The sequence below is a fragment of the Scardinius erythrophthalmus genome (assembly GCF_964197995.2).
Source record: "Scardinius erythrophthalmus genome assembly, chromosome: 21".
NCBI classification, from domain to species: Eukaryota; Metazoa; Chordata; class Actinopteri; order Cypriniformes; family Leuciscidae; genus Scardinius; species Scardinius erythrophthalmus.
This window is the reverse complement of record NC_138241.1, coordinates 28,422,653-28,440,331: the sequence shown is the minus strand read 5'-3', so window position 1 is coordinate 28,440,331 and position 17,679 is coordinate 28,422,653. Positions and strand designations below refer to the sequence as shown.

The 17,679-nt window shown below is 37.1% G+C and overlaps 1 protein-coding gene across 2 annotated transcripts in view; it reads right to left on the bottom strand.

Moving 5' to 3' along the window:
- Positions 1 to 17,679, bottom strand: part of atrn (attractin) — a 101,172-nt gene that overhangs the window by 79,287 nt on the left and 4,206 nt on the right. For both annotated transcript variants that reach the window (XM_081351788.1, XM_081351789.1), the window contains exons 2-4: positions 9,934 to 10,017; positions 9,062 to 9,175; positions 7,422 to 7,550 (exon numbers count right to left, since the gene is read on the bottom strand). In XM_081351788.1, coding sequence (XP_081207914.1) covers positions 7,422 to 7,550; positions 9,062 to 9,175; positions 9,934 to 10,017 — 327 coding nt within the window. The remainder of the gene's footprint in view (positions 1 to 7,421; positions 7,551 to 9,061; positions 9,176 to 9,933; positions 10,018 to 17,679) is intronic.

The following is a 17,679-nucleotide window of genomic DNA, read 5'->3' as shown; positions in this document are numbered from 1 at the left end:
AGGTGTTTGTATCTTGAATAACACAGTTAGCTAACATCCAGCCGCTAGTCAAAACATACAATCCTGACTTACGTGATAAATAAACTATCGCTAAGCTTGCTTGCTAGCACCTCGATTCTTCATTAACGTAATTAGGGTAGAGAACCGAAATCATAACCTAAAACAGCATAAAACTGTCTAACTAGCATTATAACTTGTATAACTTGACGGGAAATTTAAAAGCAAATTTACCTTAGAGCACACAAAAGTGTGCTTGTTGATCCTTGAGGGGTTTACCTGACTGTGAGGACGTCCACACACACAGTTTAATCCAAAGACGACACTTGTCAGGATTTGAAATCGGTTTTGGGAAGGGAAAAAAACGGACACCCCCCTCCAACGCGTATCTGTGTTACAAATGCCCCAGGCACAACGTTTAACCATATTTTTGATAAAACTACGACGGTAATAGCCTGCCAAGACCAAAAATATGAGACGCCTGCGTTAAAGTCAATGGAGCGCTGTGAAAAAGTGTCGGACCTCTGTCGGAGCTCGTTCTTGGCTGCGCTGTGATTGGTCAATCTACATTCTAGGGCGTGGCTTAGCCAAAGGCGAATTTGACAGCCCTAATATATATATATAATTTTTTTTTTTTATAATTTTTTATTTTTTTTTAACTTACCTCAATTAAAGGGGTAGTATTAATGCTCCTTTTTACAATATGTAAAATAAGTCTCTGTTGTCCCCAGAGAGTCTATGTGAAGTTTTAGCTCAAAATACCCCATAGATTTTTTACAAATCTATGACATTTTTTACAGCATGTTAAAGTTGTCCCTTTTTGAGGGTCAGTAAAAACGGTTTCGTGTGTGTCCCTTTAAATGAAAATGAGCAGCTGCTCCCGGCACAGAGGGCAGAGCCTCAACAGCTTGTGTGTGTCAGCAGCAGACAAGCACTAAAACGTTAGAAACTGATCTGCCTGATCTGTTCAAACCCAAAGTCGCACAATGATGGAGAGACTCAAGAAGTGACAACAGGACGTTTCTGAATGGTTAGTTAATTAGCATATTCTGTCATGAGTAATCTATAAATCGCTCGTGTGGGAACTGTTGTAAGATGCCTACAGAGTGACATGCTATTGCATTTGTGTTACAGTATTGCATGTGAAAAGACAGATGCGACAGCTTGAGCAGACTCACAAATGTGCATGTCTACAACAACTCTTCCTCTTCTCAACATGGACTGCGTGTTCCTGGGGGCGGGGTTTATGTAAATTTTAGGGTTGGTGATGTGAACCCGGGAGGAATGTCGTGTAGTCCCTACCAGCCGCTTGTTGTAGTCCTTAAAAACGATTTCTTTAAGAGCAAATATTTTCCTTTGCTTTGAACTTTGAGCGTTGTAACTTTGCAGATGTTGTTTATGCTCAAACAGCAACATTACACACTATCTAAAGTTAAAAAAAGTGAAATCATAATCAACCACCCCTTTAAGCACATACGATTTTAGTCATGTTTCATGTTCTTTAAGCACTAACTCGTCAGTTTATTCTCTGCTATTTGTCTCAACCTAAAACTGAAAATTTTTGAAGTATTAAAAATCATTTCAAGTTTTGCAAGCCCTTGCGATATGTATAATTGTAAATGTAAAATGTATAATTTACCTACGATATTTTGACTTATCTTGCTGCTCTATTGTTTACAAAAACTATTAAAATTGTTTTCATTAATTGGAATAAAATTAAATGAAATACAATTAAAAGAAACGTTTAAGTAAATATTTCATAAAAACATTTCTAATTTTCATTTAAGCTCAAGTACTAAATTACAAAAAACTACATATTTTTATTTATTTTTTCAAAGCCATGTCAGCACTAAAAACAAAAAGTGAAATAAACCAAATTCAAAATAAATAAATGCTAATAACTAAGAAATACTAAAGTAAATACGATAACAGTAACTAAATATATATAAAAAAAACGGTTTAGTAAGAACCTACAAGCCTACAAATAGTCTATAAATAGTAAGTTTTTTGTTGTTGTTAAAATAAAATCATACTTTTTTTTAGTTATGATTGATAACTGATTTGAGTTCATTTGATTATATAAAACTATACAAACAAGCAAATACCGTGCATCCTTATTTGAAGCTTAACATTTCCAATATAGAAATACATATGCCATAACACTTTTTTTTAACTCGTTCATCACGGTGACTTCAGTTTAATGATTTTCCTTGCACCACACCTTATGTAAGCCTATTGTTACTGTTGGCTTGGGCATTTACCTTTTCCAGTGCACAGTTAGGCATTGTACTCAGTAGACATTAGATCTTGCCAATATTGTCCGGCTATTACACATAAAGCAGTGTCTGGCTATACAGTGGACGTTTAGTCTACAGTAAAAACATCTTGATTTAGAAAAGCTGCAATATACACTAATTCAGCGACACACACAGAGCAACAGAGTCGTGTCACAGGGTCCATAAAGCATTTACAACAGCAAGGCAAATAAAAAAATTGCACAATACTTTTGGTAAATATTTTAACTTCATCTTAAGTTAATGATTGCTTTCGAAGCTTACAAATATCTTATAAACAGCTGTGTCGAAGGAGAAGATATTCGAATTGAACCTGAAGTGAAGTGTGTAAAAACAGGCGCATTAGTAGGCAGCTCACTCTCCTCTAAAGCTGAACATGGGGAAAAAAGGGACAGCAGAGAATCACAGGCATCTGTCTTTCAGCTTTACGTGTTTTTTGTGAGTGTCTGCAGTGTGTGTCAAGCCTGGTGTTTGATGTTCTATTGATACTGCACGCCAGTGTTTTCTTTGGGTCCCCGTGAAAGCAGTCGCTATAGAAACTGCCGCAGTCGCCGTCAGGACTTCACATGAGCAGTTCCTGACACAGACACAGAGGTCAAAGACAACTGAGCATCCTCTTTCCCACTCTTCTTAAATTACTCTGACCTGCATTTTCTTGTTCTAGCTCTTGTTCTCCAGCGTACAGATCCTTAAAGGGACAGTTCAGCCAAAAATTGGTCATCATGGACTCTTATGTCCTTCCAAATCCACATGGCTTTGAGCAGAGTAAGTCAAGCCCGTGTCTGAAAGAGAGGTAACTTATACTCCGAGTCAGTTACCATGGTAACTTACTCTGTGAACCTAACCTGGTCGGGAGCAGGTTTTCTTGGGTAAACCCAGAGTTTTTCTTATGTAGTAAATGCATCTTGATTTAAACAATTTCTGATATTTTGAATGGAAACAACAAGCCAAAAAGGCCAAGTAAGAAAAGCATTTTTTGTAGAGCAGTACATTCATTCATTGTGCATTTTTATATATATCATCGGAAATTCAGAGCACATTAGTAAGGCCACTACATCAGAGCGGGAAGGAAAGTGTGCCTCGCTCTCACACTCTTTCTGAATTTGCTTTATTATTTCCAGCGTGGTTGGATGCATTGATGACACACATCATCGCATCTTCCGAAAAACCAGATTACTGTATGGAATGGGAGGATGCCAGATGGAAGGGTAGAGATGTATGCCGTAACCACCACAGCTGTTAAATAGCCTACACACTAATTATTCACAATTTATTTTTATTTCCTACAAATACAAAAGCAACAGTAATCCTTTTTCCAGTTGGATTTTACTATTCTTCCAATATTGTGTATCTCCGCATCATCTGCATGGGGGTGCAGGTCCACATGTTAATTTCATCAGCCTAATTAGAAAATGTAACAGGTTGGATTAGAGAACATTTAATTATGTGAAAAGAGCATTATACTACATGGAAACAGCTGCGGCACATTGAAATAGACACTGAATTATATTTATTTAATATGTGAAATGTCTGTAAAGTCATGTAGCCTTAAACCATGAACCTTTTAGGCTTAACGATTTAACTGATTGAATTATGGTTTTATTGTTCAATTTTAGTTGCTGCCACGTTATTTTATTTTATTATTATTATTTTTTTTTGCCTGTGGGATACCATGAAAATGAGTATTAATTCAATAACTTACCATTCTGCCAGTCTTCACCTCTGATATTATAACAGTGAATAAGAATTATACTTGCGTATTGACTCGGAAGAATGCGGACGTCTTTTTGTCGTGCTGTTGCCATGGTGAATCGTAATTTCGGAGCTCCACTGATCGTGGCTTTTCACAGTCATGGTGCACGCGCTTAACTCAGAGTCAACCTACTCGGAGTTGATTAAATTAACTCAATTCAAGTTTTAGTTGGTTGAACCTGAAACTGAAATTGAAATTGCCTGATAAAACATCTGATCTAACCTTTTATATTCATATTGGTAGGAATATTTACTTCTTAGACACACTGCTTTGGCTCTCTGGGCCCAAGATTATCATCTTTGATGACTATTTTGAGTGTTTAGGATTTTTTCTTTTACAAAGTACTACAGCTGCCTCGATGGAAATAAATAACTGTTCCAAAAAAGTATTGTCCGGAGTCCGGACCTCCGCTGGGAAGGAAATATAGAGACCGGACCTCTTGTAACTTTAATTGAATAGCTCTGGCACAGTGTATAGAGCAGAACACTTTGTCTGTGACCTTGACCTGCCTGTGATTTGCTATGTGGAACAGATGAAGTTGCATTTTCAAAGTATATTCAAAGTGGCTGAAATGACAATAAACCAAACTTGACTTGATTTGCATGAGGCATATCTGACATTTGATCTGAAGCATTGCAAACTTCTTTTGTGTTCCACAGGAAAAAAAGGAAGTCATACATGTTTGGAACAACATGCAAGAGAGTAAATGATTACAGAATGTTCCTTTTTGGGTGAACTATCACTTTAGGACACAACCACATTACCCAGAATCCTCAGAGCTTCTCAACAGCCATGGACAACAAAACCATGCTCTGCCTGTCCTGGTAGATGGCATATCTACACCATTATATAGCCAGCCACAAAGTATCCATTGCCATTGATGGACATTCACAAGTAGCCATGTATCTGGGATTTCAAGATACTTGCCTTATTAAAAAAATAACGATGTTTGTTTGTTTGTTTGTTTAAAGTGCCTCTATATGCTATTTTAAATGTTCCTAATTTTGTTTTGGAGGTCTTCTACAATAGGTTTACATGCACCTAAGTTTAAAAAAAGACTTTAGTTTTCTGATAATATACATTGCAGCATCACCTCTTTTCTCACAGTGTCTGAAACGGTTTGATAAACGATTCCATCTCTTTAAACCCCACCTTCCTGGGAGCCTACTCTGCTCTGATTAGTCAGATGGTCCAGTCTGTTGTGATTGGTCTACCACTTGCAGCGTGTCGTAAACAAAACTGCTACTACCATATCGGCTATCAATTCAAGCCCGAGTCGTCGTCTTTCGGTGGTGTATGCAAAGTGGATTTACTGTCGCAGCTCAGAAAACAGCATCTTCTCGACATGTCAACAACACAAACCAAACTCTTCCAGGCCTCAGATACAACTCCAGTGTTAAAGGGCGGGTCAAAGTAGATGTTGTTTGCGGGCAGCCAATGAAGACCACAAGCTGGCATTACACAAATTTGTTATGTAGGTTTGAGCAGAAGTAAGACTGGAATCACTGACGACTTGTTTCAGGCAGTTCAGAATCGATATTTTTCATTTAGGATTGGGAGACAATAACTATTTATAGCACACACTGATCTTTGAAACAGCTATATTACACATATCCAAAAAGCATAATAGAGGCACTTTAAATAACCCAGTGTTCATAGGTTATGGATAGCTTTGCAACTAGCTGTAAAGGTTAAAGTTTCAAAGTCCTAAGTTTCAAAGAGTAACAAGCATGTTTACAAGCTTCCTTCCAGTCTACTGCATAAACATGCAGATGTCTGGATCATATAAACAATGGAAACTTGACTGATTTGGAGCGCTACATAGGCAGCAAACTACAATAATGTATTAAGTACACTACTGTTCAAACATTGGAGTACAATTTTTTAAAATGTTTTTGAAAGAAGTTTCTTATACTCACACAGGCTGAATTTATAAGAATATAAAATAAAATAAATTATTAGGATAAAAAATAAAATATCATCATATTTAACAGATTTTTATTGTAATTTTTTTTTATTTTTTTTATACATTTTAAAATGTAACGTAAGCTGAATTTTCAGTATCATTACTCCAGTCTTTAGTGTCACATGATCCTTCAGAAATCATGTTCATGTTTTTGTGGGAACCACAATACTTTTTTCTAGTATTCTTTGATGAATAAAAGTTCACCACAGCATTTTCCGGACTATAAGTCGCTCCAGAGTATAAGTCGCATCAGTCAAAAAATGCGTCATGAAGAGGAAAAAAACATATATAAGTCGCACTGGACTATAAGTCGCATTTATTTACAAATTTATTTCATACAAAAAAAACAATGTTACGGACGGAACAATTCTCCATTACGGACGTGACCGCTCTGAAAGCGCCACTAAAAGACTGCTTTCAAACGTTCACAGAGACCTCAAACAGAAAGCACAAAGCCTGTCTTTAAATTTAATTTAGTTTTGTATTAATTGTATCTTAATTTCAATGAATGTTTCATCAACCAATTGCCTGGATTTAATAAATAAGAAGTAATTTTAGTAGTAAATAGATAATCAGGACACGAAGGCGCCGGCGCGTGAACCGGAGCTATTCTCATAAATAAACCGAAACTCAGCGTATAAGGTAGCCTACTTGCCTCACAGACCTGAGATATATAGAAAGCTTGAAATGTCTACTTTTAAACAGAACAATTCAAAACGAAAGACAACAGACTGCTGTCTGCTTATGTAGTCCGTATAAAAATGTGCATTTCTCTCTAGCGCATTCACTACTGCGAAGATCGGGAGTCAGCAGCATCAACTTCATCTTTGCAGCCGACACTGACACAGAAAACACTTGTTTATTAACAAACAATTGAAATGTCTCCTTGCTATATTTGACATATTCATAATCATTACTTTTGCCGGTTCTTTGTGACAGCTTTTAGGTGCTTTATTGGCAGCGCCACCCTTACATGTTACATGAACGCGTCACCACCGCATCAGCACCGAAAACATTTTTTCTTTTTGGGGGCATTTTGTTTGTGTTCAGGCTTTCTCAGTTGTCTTTAGGTTAATGTTTCAGTTAACAGTTTTACAGTTGTTTTCAGTAAATTTTTTCAGGGGTAGGCTACAGGAGCAGCATAGAGTACTCTCGCGGCTGTAGACAGTAATGTTTTCTCTTGGTTCCTGCCAGTCAGTATGAATTAATTTTGATATATAAGTTGCACCTGACTATAAGTCGCAGGGCCAGCCAAACTATGAAAAAAAGTGTGACTTATAGTCCGGAAAACACAGTATTTACTTGTTCCTCGATTAGACGCTGTCTAAGCAAGCAGCTCACTAGGTTTTGTAACAGAACTATAGTACTGCCGTGAGCATCAGCCTGTTTCGGCCCAGGAATGAAAGCTTACCTGTAGGAGATGTTGAAGCCAGTGAGATTATATGCAGCATCACTGAAGAAGTGCAGAAGGGTGAAGCCAGACTGTGCCACCACCTCTGGGACGGTCTCGTTGCTGTAGCTCTCAGGAACAATCAAACCGCTGGAACATGAAAGAGAACAACACAGAACCTTTAATACCTCTGCTGAAATGGAGCGCAACAGATTCAATAGTTTCATCGCTTCCTCGTTTAATTGTAATAGTTTTTTTAATGGGATGGTTGGTTTTTGCATGAATTTTTAAAGATTTTTTTAGATATTCTGCCAAATATTGTTCAAACTTTTGGCATATTGGTGTGAGCACTTTTGAAATACTACCCAAGGACTTCCTTAGGCCCTGATCACACCAAACACGTTTTTTGCAGTGAGAGGCGTCTTTTTTAAATGGAAGTGAGCATTCTACGTGCTGTTAATGCACCCCAGACACCTCGCGTTTTACGGCCTGCTGCGCCTCGCGTTTTTGAAGTTGAAAGAAAAGCAACTCCGAGCGGAAAAAGCGCCTGACGTCGTCGCCTTTTATTCCACTGTCCAATTGAATGAATGGAGAGGCGGGCTTTCCGTTTTAGTGATGAAAGCTACAGTTGCTTTGAACGCCCGGAGAGTGCGATGATGGAGGATAAACTTGTGGTGCTTTCGTGGGTTACCAGGAGTTTAACGACTTCACAAACCGTTACTACCACAAAGTTAACAGAAAGTAAATAAAGTTAATAAAAGGATGATTTGATGTTTACTTGACTGACAAGACAGCTGTTTTGGTGGTTGCCTAGCAACATGAAAAACGCAGCGCACAGCTAGTTCTGTGTGATCAGGGCCTTAGACTAGCAGGCTCATCTGATCTCACTCCACACAAAGCACTTATAATAAGTAAAACTGTAATATTGTGAAATGTTACCACTTTAAATAACCGTTTTCTATTTTAATATATTTTAAACTGCAATTTATTCCTGTGATGGCAAAGCTGAATTTTCAGCATCATTACTCGAGTCTTCAGTGTCACATGATCCTTCAGAAATCATTCTCATATGATGATTTGTGGCTCAAGAAACATTTTATTATTATCAATGTTTTGAAAAAGCAGCAACTGCTAAATGTTTTTGTGGAAAATGTGATGCATTTTTTCAGGCTTCTCGAAAGTTTAAAAGAACAGCATTTATTTGAAATAAAAATCTTTTGCATCATTATAAATGGCTTTACTGTCACTTTTGATCAATTAAATGCATCCTTGCGGAATAAAAGTATAAATTTCTTAAAAACAAAAAAATAATTGAAAGGTAATGTATTTCACAGGGTGGTTCTCTTAACGGTAGCTGTCATGTTAAGATCACATCACCAGTCAAACGCCATGAACTTTATCCTATTACCAGTCACTTTCGGTTGAAGAACCAATCATGGATGACACATGTCACGGAATTTCCACCAGCCCTCAGGTATGTTTCTAGGGGTCATTCTTACTGTTTAAAACCAGTGCCTGATGTGGTGCAAGTGCACTAGCCCTCAGGAACACTCCTGTATTCTAATCTGATCCTGGATTAACAGGTCATTACCTGGAAATCTCAGTTCTCCTGTTTAAACCTCATGCACACACACAGAAATGAAGAGAAATGAAGAGAATACCTGAAGGCAGCGAGTAAAGGAGAGTAGATGGAGTCTCCATCGTACACGTACAGATGATCCCAGCTGCATTCAGTGGCAAAATGCTCAAAGCGAAGCCTCAGGATAGAGTTTGGCCTGCCGAGAAAAAGACGACCATCAACCACCATAACACACACAAATACAAGGTATCTGATACAGAGGTCAGCTACATGACCTTAACCTGACAGGACCCAACAAGCTGTTTAAGGGCATTTTCAGACATGTAGATCGTTTGTTTTGCTCCTAAATAGGGATTTAAATTGTTACAATGTTGCATTTTCTTCTATATTATTATATAGTGGGAATCGGGACATCATTCTTGCAACGCACCTAACAAACAGAAGCGTTTGTTTCAAAACAATGCTTCAAACAAGCCAGGCGTGAAAACACCTTAAGTTTTTAATAAATAAAAATGAGCATTATGGGTATAATTATTTGATATAGGATTGACATTCATATAAAACCTGAATTAAATCAATTACATGATTATGACAATTAATTCATTGCATATTAACATTTACTAAATGATGATATTTCACATCTGTGTGGCAGAAAATTATTTTTTTCAGGCAGGATCACAATCCACAATCTCATAACGGTGCTTTTTTTTAAAACGTAGCCCGATAATATAAGAAAAAAAAATAATGATAGACCATTTTAGTCAGGCTTTAGAAGCCAATACACCATATAAATAAACAAATCTATTGGTGTCTTGGGGGAAAAAAAGAGAAAGTAATCAATGTTAAAGGCTTTAAAAATTTAACAATCCCGGTCAGGTCAGGTTAATGTCTCATTTGGCCTGTCAAATTCAGTCCTCTAATCTGAGAAAGTTTGTTTTTTAGACCAATACTCACTGTCCCTCAATAAGCCACGTGCACTTCGTCTTGTATTTGTAGTTTCCTGCTCCGTCAGAGAGGTAGCCAGAGGGTCCTGTTAGCCTGCGTATGACACACACACAACATTACTACACCAATCAAAACACAGCTACTAAAGCACACACACCTTAAGGGACAGGTTAATTTGTGCTGTCAATCAATTAAAAACAACTAATTAAGCTCACATTTTTCTGTAATTAATCACAATCACACCAAACATTAAAATCTGTAATATATTTTTATATTGTAATACATATTTTCACACTGAATCACCAAATTAATGTAGAATCAACCTAAAGACGGTATATTTTAAATACTTTTTACTAAACTATGAATGAAGGCATCACCAATACTAAAAATACTGCAACTAGTCTCTATTAAATGGATTATATCCATTCAGCATTACAGAATAATTGAAAACCTTGATTTTTTAATAGGCATAATACTTTTTAATTTAAAACTTTTAATTTAAGTGAACTTAATTGTACACTGTGTAACTTTTTGTTCAAAATCAACAAAAATTGAAATGTCAATGCAACAATCCTTCTTACAAACATGTTTTTGTTTTACCCTGATTCACTATGGTAAGCCTATTTTAAGTGTTGTTATTTTAGACCTGACAGGATGGTTTTCACAGGAAACTGCGTACACGTGTCACTTGCCCGTGTTAGCTTTGACGCGTGTATGGTGTGAAAGTGGCATACTGTAGTTAGTGGTCACAGTGAGCTAGAAAAGTTGAGCACAGTTAGCACACTAAATCTCAAACCTCCGGGGAATCACCCGTTTAAAAGAAACGCAGAACAGAGAAGATAATAAAACAAGAATCAACATTGGCTTGGCTTTTCGGAGATCGATTCGAGAATGATTTGTTGTAAACGCGTCGTAGAGATGACGTTTTTATTACTCAACAGGTCAGCAAGGTATTTAAAGGCATAGTTCACCCAAAAATGAAAATGCTGTCCTCATTTACTCCCCCTCATGTTGTTCCAAACCTGTATGACTTACTTTCTTCTGCTGAACACAAAAGAAGATATTTTGAAGAAAATCGGTAACCAAACGACTGATGGAGGACCCTATTGACTTCCATAGTAGGAAAAAACAAATACTATGGAAGTCAATGGGGACCAGCAACTGTTTAAAAACCAACCTTCTTTAAAATATCTTCTTTTGTGTTCAGCAGAAGAAAGGAAATCATACAGGTTTGGAGCAACATGAGGGTGAGTAAATGAGGACAGCATTTTCATTTTTGGGTGAACTATCCATTTAATGGAACAGACAGCCTAAATTGCATGTAGCTCTCTAACAGAGTTCATTGTAAAGTATGATTTATTGTGAAGGGTCATTCATTATGGTTGCTGTAGAGCTGTACTGGAATTTATTTTGAAGTAAGTACCGTGTCTATTAAATAGTAATGTTTTCAGCTAGTCAGCTTGAGATAATTTACATCTAAACTGGTTATATTTCTCTTAAAGGTCCCGTTGCATGCGATTCCATGTTTCAAACTTTAGTTAGTGTGTAATGTTGCTGTTAGAGCATAAATAATATCTGTAAAATTATAAAGCTCAAAGTTCAATGCCAAGCGAGATATTTTATTTAACAGAAGTTGACTACAAAAAACGGCTCGATTGGACTACACCCCTCTACTTCCTGCATTAGTGACATCACCAGAACCGTTTCTTGACTAACCTCCGCCCACAGGAATGCTCCCTCAACTCTACTGGCTACTTGCGCACTTCTTATAACTTAGCCTACTGTGTTTACTCAGCTCTTACGGTGATTTTCTGAAGTAAAACTGACGCTTCATCTTTTGTGTGATGTACAATAAACTTTATTAAACTCATCAGTATATGTTTGATCATCATTCAGACAGCAGACGTGTAGGCTATAAATAAATAATGGATACATAGCCTACAAGCAGATGACAAATACGTTATAATAACCGTAATTAAACTACTAAACCATACCTGTTTCATCTCTATACAGCAATCTGACTCTGTAGGCATTATTGTCCGACTCGAAATGAACGCCGTTACTGAGAGTTTCTGATATTATCATCATTCCGTGAGATGAATTTTTCCTGACAGACTGAGCACGAGCTCATGAAGCTCCGCCCCCTGTGTCATCCAGCAGCACCTCATTTGCATTTAAAGGGGACACACTGAAACGGCTCGTTTTTCTGAGCCCCAAAAAATGTCAATTTAAACATGCTGTAAAAAATGATCTGTTGGGTATTTTGAGCTCAAACTTCACATACACACTCTGGGGACATCAGAGACTTATTTTACATCTTGTGAAAAGGGGCATAGAACGGGACCTTTAAGACCTTATGAGCAGTATGAACACCATATTCATCCGCAGTGTCACACAGATTCACACATCCTTGGTCGGCTCACTAAGATTTTAACTAGGCATTAAATGAACAATATAACAGGCTTGTCTCATGTTAAAGGGTCGATGGGCCTGGGAACACACCATTGGCAGGGCTCAATCAGAGGGGCGGGATAAACGGTTGTCTTTCAAATTCCCTCTGCACGCAATAGGATAGCGCTACAACCAACCAGAGCAAATGAAGGTGGTGATGTATTCACATCGGAACTGTCACAACTCTGCCGTCATCATGATAAGCCCGCCCACCGACTCTATACACGTTGTGATTGGCCTGACTAGAGTTTGAGCAAATTACACTTGCTGCCGCTAAGGTGTGTCTTGATTTCTAGGCTAGAAAACAAACACAGTGCGTGCATCTTAGTTTCAGTAAAGTTATTTTAGTGTTATACTAAAGGTTAGATCACCCCAAAAATGCTCATAATGTCATCCTTCACTCATACTTGTGTAATTCCAAGCCTGTATGACTTACTCTCTTGAAACATAAATGAAAAAGTTTAGCAGTTTAGCAAAGAAGAAGGAAAGAAAGTCCTGCGAGTTTGGAATGACATAAGGTTGAGTAAATGACAACTTCCCTTCTTTTTTTTTTTTTTTTTTTTGGAAACAACTAGCCTAAACCATGTCAGGGCTTGAATTTCGGTGCGGGATTGCGGGTATTGCGCATATTTTTTATCATTCCCGCAGGTCTCCCATTTATAATGCGGGAAATTCCCGCAAACATTGATTCACTTTAGCATGTAGGTTCAGGTTGTATTAGTAAATTAATCCACGCAGATGGAAAATCAAATCAGTCATTTTAAAACTGTCTGCGAGACGCAATTTCACAAACAGCGTGAGTGATTCAGCGGCGCTGCGTCTTCTATCTCGCGTCTCTCAAAATGGGTTGCACAATGCAATCGTTAAGCGCGCAGCAGGCGGCGGAAATACACTCTCGCGTTTCGGGAGTCGATCGGGCCAGCATTGCATCACGAGTAACTAAAGTTTACCATTTGCACGTCTTTTCAAGTCTCACCAGTTTAAACAGTCACGCGATTTTAAACTCTTCGGTACTTGCGCGCTGTCTGAGAGATGCTTTTTTCTCTGCACACATACATAGAGTAAAGCAGCCTCACAAACAGCTCGCGGGTAACAAAAGTTATTTTTCGTGGATTATAAATCGCTTTAACAGTCAAAAACATAAGAAAATGATGTCAATTTCGGTCTTGGAGAGTATCCTCTAATCTAAACACAGTCGGTTATGTCTTAAATAAGCATAAATCGCACGTGACCGTATAATGAAAACAGGATCCGTGCACTAGCTCTTAAAGGGACAGCAGCCATATGTGTCTGTCATTAATTTGTTTGTCAAAACAACAAAACATAGCTTTCATTTTAAGGAATCAGGATTAATAGCCTATGAATTTAATTTAGTCAGGACTAAAATACTACCCAGTGTTATTTTACATTTGATTAGGCTACTTTATTCAGTCTCTGTAGTATTTCTGAATAGCCTACTAGTTTTAGACCTAAGCAAAAACTTTTCTCTTTATTTCTCTTTATTGATATCTTTATTCTATTGTATTTATTTGTGCTACTTTTTTCAATTTAATTCAAAGATTGAAATCAAGCTTCCTTGAGTTGTGTAAATTCTTAAGAACAAAATGACCCCATTGTAAAAATGCAATGAGTAGGCTAAGCATACATTTAGGCGAGATAAATGTAATTAAAAAAAAAGTCTAAACTCCCCCCTCAAATTAAAAATTCCCCCCCATAAGAATCACCTAAGGGGGGATTTCCCCCCCATTTTCCAAAATGAAATTCAGGCCCTGCATGTTATGAACTAGGGCTCTAGCCTGTAACAAGATCAGATTTTTACGACACAGTTATTGTGGCTAAAAAATTTCACAATAACAATATTATGGTGATATCTATAGAAACCTAGAAAAATAAATTCTCCACATAACTACAAAAGAGTAAAACAAAAAAAAAATCTCAACCAGCGTTAAGATGCAGTCACGTTGACCTTTTTTAAAGCAAATTTTCACGGCCGAAATCTAGTCATTTCAATTAGAATTTGCATGATCTGCTTGAGAGCTTAAGATTTTCCCACACATTCTACTGTGCTTCCTACACTGTACATACATTAGCTGTAAAATTTCACTAAAACTTGCTAATGTGACTGTACCTTTAAGGAGCAGCAACATCACCAACAATATTGGAGTGTCAATCAGATTATTATCTATGGTATTAAATGTGTAGAACTATTAAACACATCAATATCACGAATATAGTCTAAACAGGTACAACACCACCTCATTATGAACAACCAAATGTTATGCAGCCAGGTGTGTGTGTGTGTGTGTGTGTGTGTTTGTGTGGCGATGAGGTATCTGAAGCCCTTGACTACAGTCTCAAAGAGCTTTGTTAACATTAAAAAAAAAAAAAGTTCATTAACACACCCACAATCCTGTGGGATCTGCACATACACACTCCAGCAGCTGTGAAAAACACACATCACTGAGACATGATTCTCAACGGCGCACAGCAATCTTCCACCCAACCAATTAGATCATCATTCAACAGCGTCCCATTAGAATCATCAACAATTAAAATCGTGCATTTCTTCAAATAAAGCATAGGCGTTAGATACTGGGCAAAAAACTGCTGAATAATTGAGCTGTTGTGCTCACCATTCAGCCTTTATGATGATAGAAGACAGCCGAGAGAATGTCAGATATGCCTGTCTGCCAGAAGTGATTTCAAACCTGGGTCTACTGAGAATTGGACTTGCTAATCGTAAGAGACGGAGCACTTAGTGCGACTGCGAAGCTGCATGCAGGAGTTTAACAGAACAAACCATCAGACGGTGTTTAGCAGGAATGCTGTCTCCGGTCAGGGCGACATTCTGGGAAAGGAATGGATGTTTCATGTGTTTGCGGCTGGTGTGGAGGAAACAGTCAGGCTTCTGTACTTCAACAAATGATCCACTAAAAAGAGGTCATTTAGTAAAGCAGATCCTGTTGCTGATAATTGTGTTATGGAATTATGAATTGGCCAGCAAATTAGACAACATGTAGCATATAACATCACGTTTCCGTACAGAATTTGCATCCTCTCTTTTTGCGATTTCAAACACAGTCAGGGAACATATTCTATTAATACATAGCCATTAATATAAGAAAAAAATGCAGTATGCGATACGACCCAGTAGGCTCTTTCATACTGAATTTCACAAATACTCCACTCTTCTTACTCAAAAGTATTGTAGCATTACTATGGTACTGTGAAATATAGGCTACTATGACACCGTCATTCAATGATTAGCATATTCACATATGGTCCTCCAAAAATAAACATGTTTGAGAAACATGATGTCCAGAAATATTGTATTACCATGGTACTAGAATCCCCATTAAGCATGGTAACATCTGAAAACACCATGTCTCATACACAAGAGACTCTCCATTTCAAAAGTCACAGTCACACATACAACATGGTCTTATCCAGAGCTTGAGATTCACTCAGCATTATCACTGACCACAATTTTATTGTAGGGAAATTATGTTTTATTAGGGGAGTGACAACACATGATGAAGACGATACACGATACTGGGTTCAGTATCGGACTCAACAGAGATCACTTAACACTATTTTTAAGAAATGTTCAATAGCAAAATATATGACTGGAAAAAAAGTATTTTATTCGACCGAAAGTCAGAAAATACAAACAATACAGGTGCATTTTGAAATGTTTTAACTAATCTAGGGCTGTTAAACCCAACGATTATTTCGGTAATCGAGTAATAGTCAGTCGATTTTGTAGATTAATCAGATCCTTTTTTGTGGTAATAAAAAGAGACCTAAGTGAACAACAATTTTAAGGCCTATGACTTAAAATACATAGGCCTATATAATAACAACGAGGCAATAATAAGTGGTTCAACTAAAGTATCAGAAGCAAGTAATCATATGGTTTTATACAACAACACTGTTAAAAAATGCCAATGGTCTGGTGATCGTTGTTGTTACACATGATCAACTCCTTGTTTAACACTGGACAATTTTCATTTAAATTTGAGGTATTTTGTTGTGGCATTTTTTTTATTTTTATATATATATTTCTATTTTGCTTTACTTTTACTTCAGTTTAAACTTATTTCAGTAAGTTGTCAAGAAACATTTAAGTCTTTTAAGTTTAATTTTATTTTATCTTTATATCAATTACTGAAATCTATTTTACTTTTACTTCTAGTTTAGCAATAACAACACTAAGTATTATCACTGTCAGATCAGTCAGATTACGAAAGAACCTGTGAGCAGAGTCAAAACAATGATTATTATTATGATTATGATTGTGCGCCCACAATATACCCAAAATACACGTCCTTGGCAGGGATCTATATTGGAAAACAGAGCTACTATTTAATTTACACTCTGTTCCATTGACTTATTAGGAAGACAGGAAGATTCCTGATCCGAGATGAAATAGTAGAATGTTATGAACGGTCTCTGCCTCCAGCGTGGCTGTGTTAAGATTCGTGATTGACACCACATGATCATTTGGCTTCAGTCTGCCTGTCTCTTCTCAGCTATTTGGAGCCATATTCACCCTGCATGACCCAAAGCCTCCAATGTAGCCAGTGTCTCTGCCAGACTTTGCCCATCAGTGAGTCACATCTCATGATGGAGAAGCATGTGGCAAACATCCTATTCCAATGAAACCTTACAATAGCCTATTACTGTTCATACTGTACATCAGTGAAGTTGATCTGGTCAGTTTTATGCCAATGTTGTTGAGAAGTTACAAAAACAAGTGAATCACACTACCAACCTCAAATCATTTTTGACAATAACAATTATTGATGACCACTGGGTGCAAAATATTCAGTGACTGTCATGAGGGTCAACATTTTAAAGGGTTAGTTCACCCAAAAATGTAATACTTTTGGTCATTTTCGAAACACAAATAAGGATCTTTTTGAATAAATCTGTAACAAAAGTCTTACGGGTTTGGACCGACATGAGGGTGAGTAAATGTTAAATGAATTTTAATTTAACTATCCGTTTAAAAGCATTCGGCCAATAAGCTCAAACCATTTTTTTTTTTTTTTGCATCCCTAGTTAGCATAATAACGTATATAAAGTACATGACTTTATAAAACACTTATATTAACCCTCCTATTACCTTTGGGGTCAATTTGACCCCATTCAGTGTTTAACGTCTCTAAATACATACTTAAAAAAAAAATTTTTGCTTCATATTTAAAGACTTTTCCTAATTTAATGGGGACAACTGGGTAAACATAAAATTAACATGATGATAGGTTTTCAATGTTCTGTACGTACTTTTGTAGCATCGGT